Here is a 20,044-nt window from a genome sequence, read left to right as displayed (position 1 = left end):
GGAAGGCTAATGCTCCAGAATGACTTTGCCTTCTGCAGCCACAGAACTTATGTGTGAGGCTGTGAGATCTGAACTGTGAAAATATGGGGAAAAAGTGACAGGAGAGGAAAAAAGGTGGGACTATGCAATGGGGGAGCCAAACGTTCCCCGCCTGCCTGATGCACACTTCATAGCCAGCTCCCCGAAGCCTCCCATCACTGTGTAGAGCTGCTGCCACCGTTTCTAGCTTGCTGCTTGTTTGTCATAGCCTGCTCTGACGGTTGCTGCCGCTCGGATGAGACCTTCAGGGGTCTGGCAGAGCTCTGGGAAAGCGGAGGAAGCAAGGACCAGTTGTAGCTCTTATCCCCTCACAGGGCAGCAGCATGAGAGCAGCTGTATCCCCAGGGGCTCCTGCCCGCAAGCCTTTACGAAGAGACGCTGGAGCGTAAGCTGGGAATGCCAGAGCGCGCAGGCCGTCTGCAGCCCTGCTGTGCTGGGGCCGAGAGGCGAATCTGCATGGTTCTGTGGTTTAGCCTGAATCCTTGTGGTTTGAACCTCTGCTAGACAGTGGCTGCGTGGAGAGACGGCGTTCCCAAGAAGGGCGCTGTGCCCTGCTGCGTTCCCCCCACAGCTCCTTAGGGAGCTTTCACTCGGTACCCATTTAATAGCTCACTGTCTGATACCATTTCCAGGCCCTATACGGAGAGAACATCCTTGGGTACTTTATGCTGCTGTACAGAGACGCAGGGAACGCTTGAGGGGAAAAATATCTGTTCTGCTTTCAGGCATTGCAGTCCTTTCTCATTAGCAGGGAGAGAAGGCTGGCACGACTTCACTGATGAGTCAGGAGAATCCTCTGTTTTCACAGTGTCAAATGCATCTAATATGATTATTGTGGTTCTGAACCCGGAGTTTGGCAATACCAGACAGCTTTGGTTTCGGAAAAAAAAAAAACCAAAAAAACTAGTGACTTATATCCCTAGACATGCTGAGACCCCGTTCTCCTGCAAATCCTACAGCCACCAGGACCCGCGGTATTCAAGGTCGGTTCTTGGCCTCCTGTCTTCCACCTGGCATTGAAAAAAGTCACTGTGGGGCAGCTGTGTGTTTTTAAGCTGGGCCCTTAATGTAATTCTGAAATATGCTAATTGCCAGGCTTTTGTTTTCATTTGACAGTTTTGAAAAGCTTAGAAGAAAGGAGGAAAAATAAGAGTATTGTAAATAGCCCTAGGAAAAACCTCAACCTGCTGCCCCTTAATTTCCTTTAAAAACAAACTTTCATACGGTGGGAAGATTTATCACGCAGCAGATTTGCACACAACCCTATATGCCCAATATCTACATGATTTTCCATCATTTCTTCGGCATACTTGTTCATTGTTAAAGTTGTTACTAAAGTTGCTACAGCTGTTATTTAAGAAGGAAGAAGTGCTTGCTTATCCCAAAGCTTGTTTATATTTCCCTGCTATCTGTGCATCTAATTAAAAATACACTTTTTTTTTTTTTTCTTGTCTCTACAGACTTTGCTTAGACCATCATGTTTATAACACTACTATTTATCTGGAATTTAAACTCGCAGCCCCTCCTGCTACCTCTCCCCTTATCCTTGCGTCTTTTAAATAATCCAGAAGTGATTAGGCGTATAAGTAACTAAGCAAGAACTTGGAGCTGCACAACCTTCTTTCCCTTGGCGCTACGAGAAAGTAAGAGTCTTTCCAAGAGCAAATGTAATATCATAATTACAGGCCAAACGATGAAGATTTTCAGCTTTTTTCTTAGAGTTTAGTGGGACGAAACTGAAGCCTCTGGAAATAAAACTAGGGGAAGGACCTGACCCACGCAGACAGAAATCTTTATTAAACGCAGATGTCAAGAGCAGTAGCATGTAATTAGTGCCATAATTGTGACTGGGCAAATAATGTTGGTGGCTTGGGCAGGGTCCAGATGCAAGCATCTGACTGTAGATGCCTCTCTGTAAGCTAGTTACTAAGGCTCCCTTTAAGGTCAGTGTAAAGAAAAAGATGCTTCTAGAGCATGATTTATCTCATTCCTATCTCAGCCTGGTGTAGGGGATATGAATCGCATCCTTAAGACTGGAATGAATTGACTTGTTCTTGCCTGCAACTTTCTTATGGTGCATACAGGAGTTCCCAGGCTCTTTCTGTACTATTCATAGCTTTCCCCCCTTCTTTCTTTTTCCTGAGTAAGGAGAGAAAGAGGAGCAAAAGCACTATTGATCTGAGAAGATATATTTTATATTCCCATTGGCTGGGCACAGGATTTGGGAGATTTTAGTCCAATTCTAACCCTTCCACTGACTTAATACACAGCTTTAAGCAAGCTTCCTGCTCTGTTTTCTTGAATTAAATGCGGAGGTTTAATATACGTTTGCATCTAAATGACAGACACCATTTAAGTGCTGAGTGATGGTTTGGTTTGGGTTTTTTTTCACACACAAATAGGGATTTTTTTTTTTTCTTTTTAGACTCAGCCCGCCTCTGTTTTTCTCCTAGACCAAAATCCACATAATCCTACTCCTGGTAGTAGCCCAAGTGTACTTTAGCACCAGACTAACAAATTAAAAGTGCCTTAGTACTAGGTGGCTCATCGCTCCTAGAACAGGAGAAAAAGGTGGGAATGAGAAGTCTTTTAGGAAGGAAAATAAGATTAGAGGAAGCCTGTTATATGAATACACAGCTGGCTTACGGTGCATATCTATGGCTTATCTAGCAACAAACTGTAATGTCTTGTGCTTCATACCTCCTAAGGGTTTAGTAAGGCACGGTAGTGTTCTCAGTGACTCAGTCTTACCTGCAGCATCTAACAATAGCAAATACCCTTTTGTCTTCCTGTGTTTATTTGATGCTCTTAAAGCCACAAACTCTCAGTGGTGAGTGGGACTTGAAGTCTAAACTTAATTTGGATTAGTTGGTGCTATATACTTACTATGCATAGATTGATGAGATGAAAATCCACCTGAGTATCACAGACAGCAACTACGCGTGCATGTGTGCACATGTGTGAAAAATGCAGGGAATTTTATTTTTTGCCAGCAGAAGAAAAAGTAAAAATACCTGTGCTGTGCACAATGGATGTGCGCAGACATACGTAGCGTTATGAGTTGCAGTTCCTTCCTTTGGAGGCCTTTTTTCAAAATACACAAATACATAAAAGTACATGATAGTCGTGACCACACACCAGAATACTAACTGGGAATTTGACCTGTATAGCAGAGCGCTGACCACCTTTCTCCTGGGCATCTTTTTGGCTTGAATGGACGCATCTCAAAGCCGTACACACCTTTGGGATTTTGGCAAACTTTTCCTGCTAGTACTACAATGAGTTCAACCCCCCGACAGCTGGCAGCTTGTGGAATTTGCCTGCAGACAGGCTGCTGTTGCTGCTGTACTCTGGGACACTGTGTTGCTTTAGACGAGCTCTGGTAGAACTGAGCACCTGTACAAAAAGATGGCTTAAGAAGGCAGAGATGTGCTTTCCTCCTAACAGCAGCTAGCACTTTCCCAAAAGCATTCAATGATAAGATACTCTGGTGAGAAGGTGTCTGCAAACTTCACGTAACAGCCTTAGGAGGAGGGCAGAGGAGGCGAGCATGGAACGTCTGTTCACAAGGCTGGTTACTGCTGAGGTGGGCTCTTCCCCACCTGTCAGTGTAGTTCATTTAGATTGAGCTTGGGCACCTTTTTTTTGTTGTTGATGTCACTCTCATCAACAGAAGGAAGGCTCTAGGCCAGATGATTTTACAGTTACTGCTGGCATTTGCTCCTGGCAACCATTTTTTCTAGGTTGAGGATGGATCTGGGGATACTGGGAGAAACGATCCACGCTGCCCACCAGAAGGGCATGAAAGCCAAGAGCAAACAGTATGAATTGCTTGGGCAGATTTCCCATGGCTGCTGTCTTTCCTAGGTACTCCAGGTATGTGCAGGGAGTGAAGAGATTTGGCAGGTTGTAACAAAGTGCATCCTTTTTAGGCTCTGTCCTTTGGGGAAGCATGAAGCCAGTGCACATGCACAAATTAACTACACTGTGTGTATCTATTCAGACTAGCGATGGAGAGAGGAAGAGGTTTATCCTGGGTTGGAGACAGCTGCTGTAGATGAAATAAGGAAGGTAAGACCTGAGCAAAGGTCTTGGTCTGATGTTGCTGTTCGTTGCGTAAGTCATTCTTTGTATTTTAGGTTGCGTAGGGTACTCAAGGTGAAGCATGTGCTTAAATATTGTGCTGAATCAGGGCCTTGATTTGCTTAAAATCTCTTTTCTTCTTCTTTACACTTCATCAGTAGTCTTAAATAGCACATTTGTAGTTCACCCCGCCGAGCAGGTCCAGCCTTGGGGCTCTGTGACTCTGATAATTGCTGGGATCAGGGAGAGCAGAGACGTACTTTTCCATTAGTTGTTGCGCGCCTTTGTGGGACCCAAGGTCAGCTTGAGGTGAAGGTACTGAGGCAACAAAGAAGTAAAGTTTGTATGGTTTGCTTGGCCATTTTTAGGGCAAAACTGCCATTCAGTGCTGTCTGGCCTTTAGCCCGTGGCAAATAGCTCTCAAACTGTGCTCAGAATAATTCAGAACATGTCTGGGGCATCCTGTACAATCCTTTGACTCCTTGAGTCTTCACGTATCTTCAAGGATCCTGCACTTAATTTTTTTTTTTTTTTACAATCCTGTAATTTGTATTAAAAGCAAAAGAAAAGAAAGGTAAAGAAGAGTTGTTCCATCAGATTTAGTGTCCATCTCTGAAGAAATTTTGGTGTAGAAGTAGTCTTATCAATGCACCCCTAACTCTTGGTGAACTTGAAGGGAGCTGAGGGCTTCAGCACCTCTCACGATTGGGCCGTGGGTTTTGTGCAGGAATTGTACAAAACTGCCGCTGTGTGCGTTGTTTAAATAGCTATGCAAAGGCAAGGTGAACAAGCAGTTCTAGCGTGGCTCTTCTTTCCTAGAGATGGATCAAGCTGATTGCGCTGATCACGCAGGGAACAGTTTGGATGAAGGAAAAAGCCAGATCCATTCTGGATGTTTCTGAGAATTTTTCTATTTTAGAATTTTCAGTTAGTTGTTTGGTTTTTTTTATTATCTATAGCCCAGCACAATTCTACTTCCAAACTCATCTGTTCCTTCTTTTTTTTTTTTTTTTTTTTTTTTTACTTCTTTTCTTCAAAAGACATGACTCAGGAGCATGAGAATTAGGACTTCGAAAAAACATGAGTATTAATTCATTAGCATGCAGAAGATTAATTCCCCTTCCCCTTATGCTTGGGTCTCCTCTGCAATGCCTACTGCACTGTTAATTATTTAACCTGTACTTAGATAACCTACACTCTTTTAAAAGTATTTGTCCTTGCAAAGAAATCTTCAGGTCACCTACGTCCTCAGAGGAGCTGCAGAATCGGGCACGGGACAGCAGGGGAAGAGGCAGCAGGCTCACGGAGACAAGCTCTGGGATAAATTCACCATTTTGTTTGCAGCACAGTATAACCTATCCTGTTGTTGATTCCCAAGATTTTTTTTTTTTTTTTTTTTAATCTGTTAGTTGTGGAAATCTGTGAATTATGATCTTTAAATTATTTTCAGTTGTAAGTTTTGTTTATGATGATGTTACCCCATGAGGATGACTAAAATGTGTGGGCTTGAAACAGGTACAGTGCACAGACAATCTGGCTCCCATTTCCTTCCTTTTCTGATTTTGCTTCGAAAAGCATGAACTTGAACTTAGTCGTGTGGAAAAATCCCTGAAATGACTCACCCCACATTGATTTGAGCATCTTCCAGTAGCATCTGTGGAATAAGTAGCCACGTTGACACGAGGTGGTGTTTGTTGGGAGCTAACACTGGTGAAAGGAATGGGAGATAACCATGCCATTTCTGAGTTCACCTTTCTGACAGCTTCCTATCGATCCTCTAGAGATCATACAGCAGACAAGCCTTGGTAACAAAAGAGGCTGAATAGTAGCTCAGTCCACAGAAACAAATGGTATCCTCAGGGGAGTGTCGTCATGCCTCCAGCATCCCATGTCTTTCCGGCTTCTTCTTCAGAATTTCTCCAAGAGTATTCTGAAGTATTTTATTACTTGTGTAGATTGTGCCATGGCGGTACTTCGCATGCAACTGGGAGATAATTTGCTTGCTCTAAGCGTAGGAAGGGCTTTTCCCTTACAGTAATTAGACAAGATGTTAGTCTGTCGGTTCTGAAGTCATAAACAGAGCTCATCTCCTACCAGTGCCTTAATGATGAAGTAAAGCAGAGACTGTCGGTGAGCTGCTGCTGTTTTGCAGAGCATAAGAACGCTTTCCCGTCCCAAAAACCCCTGCACTAGGCAGGCAGGGTGCCACGAGTGTGCTTCACTAGCTTACTATGACTTGTGCCCATCCAAGGATGAATCAGGGCAAGATTTTCCCCAGGAGACCTTTTCTAGTTTTGCATGTGCAGTTTAAAGAGCTAGTGAGTAGTGAATGAGTAGCTATGATGCATGTGTTACAACACTGGGTATGTTGCTTTGCTACTTCTTAGCGTAAAACACGAGGTTCCTGCATTTCTTTTCTACCCTGTTTTGCAGGAGTTCTTCAGAAGGTACAGCTTTAATAATCTGCAGTGTCTGCTTTTTATCATTAGCTTCTCTCCTGTCCAGATACAAAGCAGATTGGGAATGTTTTCAAAGGGAGAAGATTTATCAGCACAACTCCCAGACAAGTCAATTAGAGGCCGCCTGACTAAACCCTCATAACGCGCTTTGGAAATGTAGCTCCTGCCGTCTGCGAGGACACTTGCAGGGAGAGTGTAGCTCGGCTGTTCGGTGTGAGAGACAGGAGTAGGCACTGCCGGTGAAGTAGTTCAGCTCTCAGGCTCTTAGCACCCTCATTAAGACTTTTGCACAAATAGAAAAATGCTGGCGCTCTGTTAAGTGATGAGGTTACTGCTTTGCCAGTGTTTACCCCATTGGGCTAAAGTGGGATTAAATTGGATGGACCTGAGGAGGAGGAAGCCATGTAGATCACACTTGGGCAGGAAGGCTGTTTGATGATGATGACAGCGTTTCATCCATTAAATAATTCGTGCTCTAACGTCCAGTTAAACTTGCCAATAATTTTGTACTGAGAAAATTAATTGCATCCATTGCCTGTGTTTTACTCAACAGCTTCCCCAGGGACCCTGTATGCCGAATCTCCTCAGAAGTGTGTAATTTAATGTCTTTACATTCAAATTTAAGTTGGAGTTTTATAGAGGGAGAGGCAGAAATTATGAAAGAAAAATATTTTAAAGGCAAACTGGAATTGATATCCGATATATGCACTTATGCTTCAGAAGGATCACTTTTCCCCCCAGCCTGTTACAGAAACATACAATTTAAGTAGCATACTTGGTATTTTTTGCCCTCTAATTTTTGTACAGATTTCTTTACTCCTGCATCCCTCAGCAGCTAGGCATTCTTCACAGTGTTCGTTTCTACAGTAGAAAATATCTCTCTGGCAGCAATGTAATGGGGTGGTTTAAAGGGCTGCAATAAACATCAGGAAAGCTGTACACGCTTATCTCTTTCATTTTCATGAAATTAATACACAGAGAGCTGGAAGCCCTCTGATCACACGACCTGAGCAATGGAAGTACAAAACTTCTTCGGTCTGCGATGAAAATATATGTGATCAGGCAGAGTCAAGCCATGGGAGAGGCTCTCTCACTTTCGTTCTTAATTTCTACAGAAATGTGTCTCCATCCCTCTCTCAAAGCGGTGATGAAAGCTCCTGCCAGTTCTTGCTTTTCTCCAGCTGTTTAAGCACACATCAGCATCCCTGCCTGGCTGACTGAGGGCAGGTGGAGTCACGGCATTTGCCTGGTTTGACTTGGCCAGTGCTGTCACTGTTTTGCTGTTATCCGGTGCCTCTTTTGTTACAGCTCTTCCCTGTCCTCTGCTTGACCTCCCAGCATGATCCAGTTCCCACTGGTGGCTGGGAGCCTGACAGCTGGCCGGGGCAGGCAGCTCTAGTGAGGGACCTGCACATCCCTGCGTTGCCTGCTTTGCATCCAGCCAACCTTGAGAGAGCAACCCTTCCTGTCCCACCAGCCCGGCTGAAACGCGAAGAAGTGGATCGTTTTCCTCGCTGTTAGTTCTTCCAGGTTTAACTGATACCCTGAGCATCTTTTAGTTCTTATAATTAACAAGAGTGAGTTTGTTCTTCTGATGGCTGTTTGCGAAAACAAGGGCGATGACAGCGTCCCCCACAGCCCTTAGCAGCCTGGGTAAGAGGCAAAGGTTTGACCCCTGTCCTGAGGCAGGGGTTACTCTGTGAGCCTGCAGCGTTGAGCAGGTTACTGATTTAGGTTGGCAGACCAAGATTTTACCAACTTCAAACAGATTTCACAATGTGAAGTTCCTGCGTATTTGAAACATTGCCCTGGCCAGCAAGAGCTGGGCAGGCAGGCCCAGCATGGAAGAGCACAGCATGTGCTTTAAGTGAGCAGTTGTGATCCAAAATCAATTTGCTACGTCAGGCTTCATCCTGTGAGTTAGCAGGCGTCGGTGGCATGCTTTCAGCAGCGTAAGGAAATTTGAGTAGTAGAGGAGTGGTCTGATTCACGAAATACTTTCATTTGTTGGAAGCAGTGGTATGTAGCCCTCCTCCACTTCGCCTGGCTGCTTCTCAGAGTTCAGCTCCGACTCTGCTTTTGAAAAGCTGTCCTGCGCTCCCCACCATCTCTGTGTGACACCTGCAGCAAGCGTCATTAAGAGGTTGCTGTGGAGCTGATGGACCTCAGACACTGGTCACAAGATGTGCTTGTTCCTCAGGCTGTGGTGCCCTTTGGCACTGTTGACTTTTTAATGGCAGTCTCGGAGGTGGTACAGCAAGGAAGGATGTGCAAGAAATAAGGAATCTTTTCAGATGTTGAAGCTGAATTACTGGCATGCAAATGGCAATACTGATTATTCCTTATTGACCTCAGATGAGGTGGTTATGGTCATTACATCTTTGCTTAGGGAAGCTGTCACATCAAATCCAGTCGCTTAGTGTCACTTCACAGCAACCGCTGGGACACTTGCTAAGTTGTTGATGGGATTTGAGTGCAGCACAAAAAGTTAAAGATTGACTTGACAAAGTAAGGACAGACTTGAGTCAGTCTTCAGGGTGCAGGCTGGAGGTGGCTGAATTGGGGTGGTGTTTGGCAGAGCTCGTGGTGAGCGCTCCCTGTCAGAGGTGAGGGAGTCAATGAGTCTATCTGGAGAAGTTCTGGAAGAAGAAAGGTGAGGCTAGCTCAGGAACACCTGGAAGAAAAGGTGCTGAGCCAGACAGACTGATGGGAAGGAGAGAAGTCCGGCAGGAAGGGCTGAGACTGAGTCATGACCGTGGAAGGGAACTGAAGACCATTTGAGCATGGGTGGCTGGTGGTGATTCAATGTGAGGAATGGAAAAGACCAATTTTTATTCGTAGCAGAAAGAGTCATAGAAGAGCAGTGTGGAGAATATGATAACTCCTGGGTTTTGTAAACGTGCGTGTTCTCTGAGGAAGATGGACTTTGGGCTTTGGCTGCTTTCTTTGCTTTCCCACGGGGAGCAGATAGCTGTGGAGCAAGGCGCATCCCAGCGCAGCTGGGGAACGAGCATGCCAGGAATCTTGCATTTGTTGCCCTTGCCTTGTATTGAAGTGGCTGCAGCTGCCTTAACAGGAGGAAAGTCAACGACAACATGTCCACTATCTAGCTGGTGCATGAAATAATCTGTAAAAGTGACCACAGCCTCCTTGTCTGTGGGCTCACAGATCGTCTGGCCACCCAGTGGAAGTGGACCTGTTAGACCCCATGAAGTATGCTCAGCCTCTACAGGCAAAAAGAGAATTTAGCCTCTTGGCTTTCCCCCCTGCCTTCTTTTTTTCCCTTTCTCTTTGTGTGTGGTTTTGTTTTTGTTTTTGTTTTTCTTTTCCAAAAGAGCAATGAAAGGACTAAGCTGCCACCGCAGCCCTGGTCACTCCCCGTGGATGACTGAAACAGCCGCCCACCGAAGGCAGCACTACGATGGAGGATGGGCCAGCGAGTGGCTCTGCTGTTGCTATAACAACAGCACCTCGGTCTCATTTCTTTTGAAAAAGGAATTGCTGCTGGTGGGATGAAGCAGAGCAGCTTCTCCCCGCAGATGAAAGCTCTGCCGACAGCCTGAGCGCTCTCTTGTTTATGTGTTGGGTCTGTCGTGGCATGTCCGAGCAGCTCTATCAAAAATTTCAGGATGGGATGGATTAGACCATTGGGGTCCGTGTGTGTCTGCATCTTTGCGTGCACAGCCTCTGTCCCCGCTGCCTCTCCCCCAGTCAAGAGTCATTTACAAAAAGTCAACCCACCAAAGTTTGACCTTTCTTGCTCTCCAACTAGGGTTTCTCCAAAGGCATATAAAGAGTAGTGAGTCCTGCTTCACTCTTCTGCTTTGGGCAGAAGTCTGCTGTGAGATGCAGGTCCATCGGCTAAATATTTTGTGTGAATAAAGCTAAAGGCCTATGAAACTGGCAAGGTTTTTTTTTTATTTTATTTTAATATTTTGGTTTGTTTTAATATTTTCCTTTTGTGTTTTTTTTATTTTATGTAACAAGAGTCTTCTGCTCCTAGACAAAAATCTCAAAGCTGCTGCAAGTATCTTCATGATGCATACTGTAAATCACATGCACAAGCTATATACTACTTCTCAGAAGGAGAGGGAAGACACTTTACAAGAGAATATTTTGCTTCAGACATTGTTTTTACAGAGGGAAGTGCTGGGATTTTAGTCTAAGACACTGTGGAGTCCTGGTGCTGGGAAGCTGTATGACAGGATATGGTCAGTGTATGATACTCAAGCCATCCAATAGTTGACGTGGTGGTTGGGAATGAAATCAAGATATGAAAATGAATGTTTGCACTGAAATACTTTGATGAGACTATTTCAGTGTTGTACCCCAAAAAGAAGAGAGACATGCATTTTTACGGCTCCCAGCCCCTCCAAGGTGCTTCCCCACCTGCAAAGGTTGTATCCAGCCTGTTGCCTTCAAATAAGCCTTTCATGTTATATTTCTGTTTTTCAATGCGCAAACAAAGAAAATAAAAAGATTAGGTTTTTTTTTCTAGTGCCTTTTAAAGCCCCCCAATCCTAAAACCTCTGAAGGAGAATGAAGTGGAGTTACAAACTTAGAATAGGCCTCATTTTGTTTTCATTTGCAACAAGGCACAATGTCAGTATGTTTGGTATTTGATGGAAAATAGTTTCCATGTTGCTGCTTTTTGTTGTAATACGTGATAAACACAGTTATTAATATTTATATACTGGGCCTGCTTTTACTTTCACTAAAGTCACTGTATATTTGTACAGGGGGACATCCAAGTTTCAGGACATTACGAAACTTTAGGAGCTGATATTTTTAGGGCTGGTTATTTGTTGCTAGATAGTTTTTGATTCTTTTGGTAAACATTCCTGTACAAATAAGGTGATGGATTCGGGATAAATTAGTAAACTAGCTGAAACCTGAAAGGTGAAATGATGTGAAAGTGGATTACTCTTACTGATGTTCTATAAGGGATACCTTCAAACTGTTGTGAAATGTATGGAGTTGGTTCTCTTGTGTTTCTCAGGAGATAATCACTCTCACTAATCCCTGACTTATCATTAAGACAAATTAAGTTTTGGGGTTTTTTTTCCATATCTGTCTTATATGAACTTTCTGTCACGACAAGAAGCCTGTCAGCAGATCCTTTGGTACGACTGTTCTTTCTTTAGGCCAGCATTTGGCCAGTGTGAACTCGGGGCAAAGGGCCACCACAAGTTTTGGACGTTTCTTTGAACTCTGTTTTTGCATGTGTGTGCCCATTGAACTTAATCTTGAGTCTCTTGCTGTTCGGTGACTGTTTTTCTGATGGGAAGGCAAAGAGGGGATGGTGACTTTGCAGTGAGACAGCTTGGGAGCTGAAACAGAGATAAGGCAATGCTGTAAGTTGTTTGAGTGGCCCATTAGGGACAACATTTAAATATGCTGTTTTAAGCCATTGTGTGAGCTGCGTTACTGACCAGCTGCACTTGAGGCCAGCTTTTGCTCCTTCTTTTCCTGCTCTGAAGAAAGGAAACTTGGCAGCGAGTGCGCTGCTGTACTTGTGAAGTGGTGCTGTTACCACATCTGTATTGTCCTTTCCTCGTCTCCGGGGTCTGAAGCAGGGTTACATAAAGATCAGTAAAACACGCTGAGTGGCTCAGCTGTAGGCTTCTGCCACACGCCAGTTACACCAGTCAAAAAGCAGCAGGGAGCTGTAATGTCGTACGGTGGCATTCAGCTTAACGTAGGGCTTTAGGGGAGGGAAGCGGTGAAGGTGAGAGCCATATCATAAGCCTCCTTGTGGGATCTGATTTTTTTTTTTTTTGTCTTCACGCCAGTGCTGGGTGTTTGCTTTCCTTCAGTGTTGCTGTTAACTGGTACAGATGAGGCAATTACCACCCCTGGGCCAGTGCCTCTTGCTAGAGCTCACTGCTGCTGTGGGCAGATGAAGAGATGGAAAGGTGGTGCCCACTGGGCTCCTGCAGCCCATGGCGGCTTAATGTGACTGCGCAGGCCTTTAATCGAGAGAGCGCCTGCGCGGTGCGCGCTCTCATCTGCATCTGCTGACACGTGCAGGACCCCATCCCTGAGCACCCACGGAGCTCATGGCGGCAAAGACTGCCGTGGTCAGGCAAAGGGAGAGGATGGGGACTCCACACACGCAGTGGGGAGGCCCAAAACGTGCTCACAGCCTTCCTGACCCCCACCTTGCCGCAGGTGGGTTCCCCATTGTGGCCTGCGGCACAGGGAGGGGAACTTCTCAGTGCAAACCACTGGCCTTGCTGATCCCTGACTACCAGAAACCAGGAGTGGGGAAAGACTCAGGGTAAGGATGGCTCCTGTGGAGCTGCACCAGCATCCAGAGCCCGGCCAAGCGGCGGTCTGCATGGCTGAGGCTGTGGTCACAGAGCAGTTGGTCTCTGTGTGGGACCACAGAAGCCAAGAGGAGAAGGAATTTCAGCCTGTGGGAGGCTTGGCACGCGCTGGCTTTGTGCAGAACAAACAGGCAGCAAAGTTTCACCAGTAGGCCAACAGGGACCCACTGGTGACTTAGGCACGTGTTAATCATTTTCACCTCATAAAAAAGCTCTTATGCTCCAGTACAGATCAAGGAGTTGATGGTCTACTTAAGGACTCACAGACTTGTCTTTCTGCTTTGTTATGAAGGTCACACCTCTGCAGAGGACCAGCATGTAACTCAGTGTCCCATGTGAATCCAGCTGGGACTGCAGCAACGCATGCATGGGCCATGTCCTCCTGCGTTGCGTGCTGAAGAGGCCAAACAGGCCCAAAGGGCGCGAGAAGGGCACCGCCTTCTCGGAACCGCTCCCTCTAAAATGGGGATGAGATAGGGATTTGCTTGCCTGTCTTACACACGGGATGGAAGGGGAACTAGCCCTCTGGGATGGGAGAAATAAATGAGGTCGGGACTGTGGGAAGAAAGAGAAGGTTGAGGACCTCTAGGTTAGGGAAGGGGTGGGAGCTGCATGTCTGGGACTTTCATACCAGTAAAAATACTTTAAAAATTGATAAAATCTTTCAGTATTTTGTCTTCTATTGTTCTAGTATCAAAGATGCAAGTGTGTCCTGAAGGCGTTCGCTAGAGCTGTGACCTCTGCTTCCTCCCCTCCCCACTATTGTTTTTTGCCTTAGCTGAAGAGGGATGCTTTTTTTAGCCTGGTACTTAATATTTGGTGTGATAAAAGAGGACCGTAGGTTGTTACGGTGCTTTGCTATGCTTCTCTTAACCTGAATTAAAACTTACATTAATACACTATTTTTTTATAACATTCTTATATTCTAACTTAATTGCTTTCCTGGAAGACTCATCTTGCTATCATTTCTGTTATTTATCTTTTACGTTAGCTCCTGGCACACAGGTTACTTCCTTTTCTTTTTGTTATTTGATTGAGTTAACATCATGCAAAGTGCCTTCTGGTTTTTTAGGGTGGCTATATTTTTTTCCTCACTTAAAACTGATTCTCAATATGTTTTGTAGCCAAGAACAGAGTGCTAATCAAATGAAACTATGGTAATGAATTTTTCTTAAAAAAAAATTTAGCATCAACAACATGTTTCAAGACAAGTAGGCAATCAATTCTATTGCAGGTATTTTTCAAGGAGCTTCTAGAAACTTCCAACAAAAAGGTTTTCAGAGTAAACAGTAAACTTTAATTATTCTGGGTTTTTTTTTGGTCCAGTTTTAGACTTCTCACTGTGAGAAGGCACTATTTAAGTCTCATTGCTGTGTTAGGCACCAAAAAGTTGAATTAGTCAACTTGTTACAAAAAATTCTGGTAGCTTGGAGAGTGCAGATGTATTTTACAGTCCTACTCTCCTACTCAGGGGCAGGTGGTTTTTTTTGTGGTTTTGGGGTTTTGTTTGTTTTGTTTTAGACCATCTTCTCAAACTGATCAAGGCATAAGAATAAAATCAGAGAAACTTCCTAATTAGAGTTTTGAAAACATACTGTCACTAGTAGGTTTGATGAGAAGTATCTGTCACTGAGCTCGTCAGCACTTTTTTTTTTTTTTTTTTTGTATCTGCAACTGGTTAATTTTTTTTTTCTCTTGTTTTTCTTTAAGCTTCAAGAGACGGTCAAAAGGAAGTTAGAAGGCGCACGTTCACCTCTCAATGGAGAACAGCAGAATGGAGTTTGTGATGGGAGCTTTTCTCCGACCAGCAAGCGCATACGGAAGGATGTACCAGGCATTGAGGCAATCAACAGCTTGCCCAATAATTTGCCTTTGCCCGCTGTTTCTCCTCTTCACCAGCTTGACATGAAAGCTCCCCTGCCCCTGCAGAACAGTGGAACTCACGGTAGTGGTCTAGAAGATTTGGGTAAAAACGGTGGGCTTTCTGAGATAAAGCTCCCTGTTAATGGTTGCAATGAGCTAGACGATAGCTTTAACATCCTGCAGAACAAGGAGCTAAAGCAGGAGCCTTTGGATGACCCCAGCTGCATAGACACTTCTGAAACATCTCTTTCAAATCAGAACAAGCTCTTCTCGGACATTAACCTGAACGATCAGGAGTGGCAGGAGCTAATAGACGAACTAGCGAACACTGTTCCAGAAGATGATATACAAGATTTGTTCAACGAAGACTTTGAAGAGAAGAAGGAGCCGGAATTTCCCAGGCCTGCCACAGAGACTCAAGAGAGTGCAAGCGTGAAAAGCGATCCATCTCATTCTCCATTTGCTCATGTCCCATTAGGTTCTCCTCAGGTGAGGCCTTCTTCTTCCGGTCCTCCGTTTTCAAACGTCTCCACAGCCTCTAGCATAGCTTCTGTGTCCAGCGCCCCGCCAGCCCCCATCGCTGCCGGCTCACCAGCAAACTGTGTTGTTCAGTCGCCTCAAACTCCCAGCCAGGCGCACACCCCAGGCCAGACGCAGACGCGGTCTGGAAATGGCTATCTCATGAACCCAGCAGCAGCGACTGTGGCAGGATCAGGGCCTGGGCCTGTGAATATGCCAAGCGCTGACTTGTCCCCGGCTGAACAGCTCAAGCAAATGGCAGCCCAGCAGCAGCAAAGAGCTAAGCTCATGCAGCAGAAGCAGCAGCAGCAACAGCAGCATCCAAATCAACCCTCAAGCTGGTCACCTGTGGGCCCTCCATCTAGTCCGTACGGAGGACCCTTCAGTGCAGACAAACCAAATAGTCCAATGATGTATCCCCAAGCCTTTAACAACCAAAACCCAATAGTGCCTCCTATGGCAAACAATCCACAGAAGACCACGATTAATAACTACCTCCCTCAGAATCACATGAATATGATCAGTCAGCAGCCAAATAACCTGGGCACAAACTCCTTAAGCAAACAGCCCAATATGCTTTCCTACGGCAACACCAAACCTCTGACCCACTTCAATGCTGAGCTGAGTCAGAGGATGACCCCACCAATGGCAAACCCCAGCAAGAACCCCATGATGCCATACATCCAGCAGCAGCAGTCCCAGCAGCCGCAGATGCAAGCTCAGATGGCGCACCTGAGTGAGGAACAGAAACGCATGCTCATCATGAAGCAGAAAGGAATGATGAACCAGCCCATGGCATACGCAGCACTTCCTTCCCTTGGTCAGGTAAGCGTGAGTGCACGACACGCGGGCTACCAAAAAGAGACACAATCAAAGGCTTAGTGTCTCTTCCTCCCTCCTCCTCTTTCTCCTGGAAAGTATGGAATGTCATTGCAGATGCTTCTTGGATTTTTCATGTGGTGTTGGCGCTTGATCGTTTTAGGAGATGACTGAAATGACTTTGCGTTATGTTTTAGAAATGTTGTTAAGTGACTGTTTTTTCTGAACTAGCGCTCTTTCCCTGTGCGTCTGCTGATGAGCGCATAGGGCTGCTCTGTGAAGTTCTGGCTGGGAAGTCACTCCTCCTTGGAGGCTTTGTTTCCTTTTTTCCTATAATGTAAGTCTTGATGGTTTTGGATCCCAAACCACTGCATGGCTTAGTTTCCATAGTGCAGGTAGCATTGTAACAAAAAAGTGGAGTGGCTGGCCTCTTCTTCTTGGGGCAGAAATTGAGCCAACATTATACAGCATATTTGGCATTTTGGTTCAGGGAACAAAGGAAGGGCATTTTGGGTGCTGGGTGCCTTTGGTTTCCGCTGGAAGAAGTAAGTACAACTGAATGCTTTTAGCAGTGCTTGAACCACCCATGAAATGAGATGGTTGATTCTGGGACTTTCAAGCAGTCTTTAGCAACCTCAAGTATTTTACTGTTGTGAATCTGTAGAGTCTTCCAGCCAGAGGCTCAAGCCATGTTGACCTGGGTGACTTGGCATCACTATTTCACGTTTATTCCATGCTAACCTTTGCAGCAGCTGCCAGGCTTTGGGAATGCTTTGGAATGAATTAAGAACCGTTGTGAATAGTGGTTATAGTAATGCCCTGTTGCCTCCTAGGTCAGCTGGGTACTCTTAGCTGTGCAACCCCTGTAAAGATCTGCACAGTGGTGCCATGGAAAGGCTCAAGAATAAACTTTCTGGATGTTAAGGGGTTTAAAAAGAATTAAAATTCATAATCAGCTCACAAAGTAGGTGATGCCTTCACAGAAGTTATGTGCCACCAAAATATGTCAGGCATTCTGATATAATACTGCATTAATAGAATTGTTGGTTGATAGTTTTAGCCTAACAGCTTTTTACCAAATTAGCTGTTTCCTCACCACCTACAAGGAGTACTTCCATCTGAGCATGGTTTAATTGTGACTCACACTGTAATGCACATAGAAATATAGCAAAATTTGTCATTTCTTCAGCTTGTGGAGTTTGGGGATCTACTAATAGGAAGAGCAGGAGCTTTAACAGGTCAGAGCCCATCACATATTATTTAAAATTAATTGCAAAACGAAAAGAAATGTTCATCTGTCTCCCGTTTTTGGTTCAGGATGTATGGTGACAGCTCAAAGGTTTGTATCTTTACTTTAATTCTGCTTGTCTATTGCATTAGAAATAGCTGGTCTAAAGCCTCTTCTTTTTGTGAAGACTGATCTAGAAGAATATTGCGATAATGACATAAAACTCAGACTGTAATCTGAGCCACAGATTTGTCAGGTTGTAACTGAGAGGCAGAGGATGCTTGGTCACGCCTCTAATGCTTTATCATTTCTTTTCTTTGTTTTTTTTTGTGAAATCTGTTGAACTCAAAGACCCATCAAACAGTTGAGAGAATGGACTGCCTATGTGAAAGAGTTAATGTAATCTCCATTTCAGAAGTTAGTATTTCTCTGCAGTTCTCCAGTGTGAATGGGAAGCCAAGGTTTCATGTATCTAATCTCGCTCAGTTTCTTCATTTTAATGCAGGAAAAACTAGATATTTGGATACAACCAGACATTCTTTCACACCAAGTCCAGATATTAAGTAATTTCTGTGTTCATATAAAGAAGAAACTTGAGACAAAGCCAGACTTAATTATATAATATGTGCAGTTCACATTTGTTGACCCAGTCAGGATGAGGTACTTTTTGCTTGCGTGAAGACGCAGACAGGTCCCTTCACTTCTTGTGAAACCCACTTGCCTATGCTGAGGGGATTTTGTTTGGTAAGGAAGGTTGAAATAATAGATTTCTAACTGTAATGTATTTCTTCATTCCTTTGCTTCCCTGAAAAGCATCTTTCTGTGGAAAATTGGAAAGATTATTATTGTGAGGTGTGCTTGATGGAAACTGATTGTTTTTGCGAAGGTGGTAAAAATGATATGTTGATATTCTTGAGTTAAATCTAGGCTGATGCAGATTATCTGAGTCTATTGCTTAGCACAGGATGCGGACAGTCAGACTTGCCAGATCGTATGTGGAAAGGAGATTGCACTTTTCCGTTTGAAAAAAAAAATTCTGAATGTAGGATGAATGTATCTTTCAGTCAGTTCATAGTTTCTACTTTCATTGTAGTTTGGGTTTTCTGATACAGAATTGTGAAAGTGTGCTTGTGTTTAATAATCATGAGGATGTAACAAATGGCATTTAAGGAGAAAAAAAAAATCTAGCTGTTGTCTCTCATGGTTAGCACTGACCATATTTCTGTTGGGTGACTATTACAAGGGCATATTCAAAAACTAAAAGATGATTTAGGGAACATCAGACATGTACAAAAAAGCCTTGTCTTATTTTCTGTGTACTGCTGAAAAAGTAAAGTATGGCTAGCTGTGTGCATATATGCGCTACATACACGAATTAAACCTATGCCCATGTGGGCCTGAGGTCCTTCTGTTGTTAATAAGCAGAATTTTTACATGTGCTCATTGCTTCAGTCGTTGAGCGTAGAGAGAGACACAATTTTTTCAGTCCAGCTGGGGCCTTGCAGATGCTCTGTGGAGGTCAGTTGCCCGTGACTGTCCTATTAACATGTCCACACCGGTGTCCTGGGCTTGCTGAGCATCACTGTGTACTCTTGTAAAGAGAGGTGAGCAGCGAGAGAGTTCTCCACTTGTTGAACTTGAAACCAGCTGTTGGTTTGTGAGTACGTGGCAGGTATTGCCTTTTAGCCTCCTGCGTTTCCTGGGTATCTCTTTTGTTCTTGCTTATCCGTGGTTATGGGCTAAACCAGCAAGTACGGATTTTCACTGGGGCTGGTAACTTGTTAGGTGTTTGAGGGGTAGAGGTCCTCTGCTATTCTGGTTCCCATGTGATAAAAGAAATTGGTTTCACACCAAGGTGCAACAGGGGCTTTGTTTAGGCTTTTAATATGATTTAAGAAATAAAAGTAAGCATGCCTAAAGCAACCTTCTTTCTCAGAAATTAGAGCTTTATTTAACCTAAAATATTCCATTTAGTTTTTGAGGTGTATGTAAGGTTTTATAGGAGGCACTTTTTTTTTTTTCTTGAAACCAAAAAGTAATTTCAAATTGGGGAAAAGTGAAAGCATTTTCTCTGGAAAATGTCAGAATCATTAATTGTGCCTTTTCTTGGTTCCAGCTGTTCAAAATGTATGCGTAATGGTAAGAGAAAAAAAGCAGCCCAACGGAATAGATGTTGAATGGCTGGGGCAGAATTTGATGTTTGGAGCCAAGTGAGTGAGGGAGAGTAATGAGAGGTCGAAACAAAACAGAATTCTCCGTGGGTGTAGAAAAATAAAACTAAACTGCAGCTCTCTGCCTGCATGGGACTGTGAGGATGCTGCAATTATGGTTCCTATTGAAACCACTAGTTATGTTGTTTGAAATTGGAGGGATGTGAATGAAGAGGAGAAATGACACCATACTGGAATAATATCTTCAAATTCTCTTTTCTGTCTTTTGTTTTAATCTTACAAATTCAAGATGCATCATGTGCTCAGCCTGGTTTTGCATGTGAAGGATAAAGGGGAGATCTGTGTCCAGAGAACATTTCCAAAATATAATTGTCCTTTCTAAGTGAAAAGGTCTGTTTTTCACTGGAATTGTAAAAGAGATTTTATACTTTTTTGAAGGTTATCTTTGGGATAGTGAGGCAAAGAGATGGTTGATGTTCAGGGATTTGGCCTTTTAAAAAAGTCTACCTGAAAGTAAAGAAGAAAGTCTACAGA

At 44.1% G+C, this 20,044-nt stretch overlaps 1 protein-coding gene across 2 annotated transcripts in view; it reads left to right on the top strand.

Annotated features, from left to right (window-relative positions):
* The window catches only part of MAML3 (mastermind like transcriptional coactivator 3), a 245,080-nt gene that overhangs the window by 139,129 nt on the left and 85,907 nt on the right, over nt 1-20,044 (top strand). For both annotated transcript variants that reach the window (XM_086746231.1, XM_086746230.1), the window contains exon 2: nt 14,621-16,117. In XM_086746231.1, the coding sequence (XP_086602357.1) occupies nt 14,621-16,117 (1,497 nt within the window). The remainder of the gene's footprint in view (nt 1-14,620; nt 16,118-20,044) is intronic.

The sequence above is a fragment of the Chlamydotis macqueenii genome, chromosome 4 (genome assembly GCF_036417535.1).
Source record: "Chlamydotis macqueenii isolate bChlMac1 chromosome 4, bChlMac1.mat, whole genome shotgun sequence".
Lineage (NCBI taxonomy): Eukaryota > Metazoa > Chordata > Aves > Otidiformes > Otididae > Chlamydotis > Chlamydotis macqueenii.
This window is presented reverse-complemented; position numbering and strand designations above follow the sequence as displayed.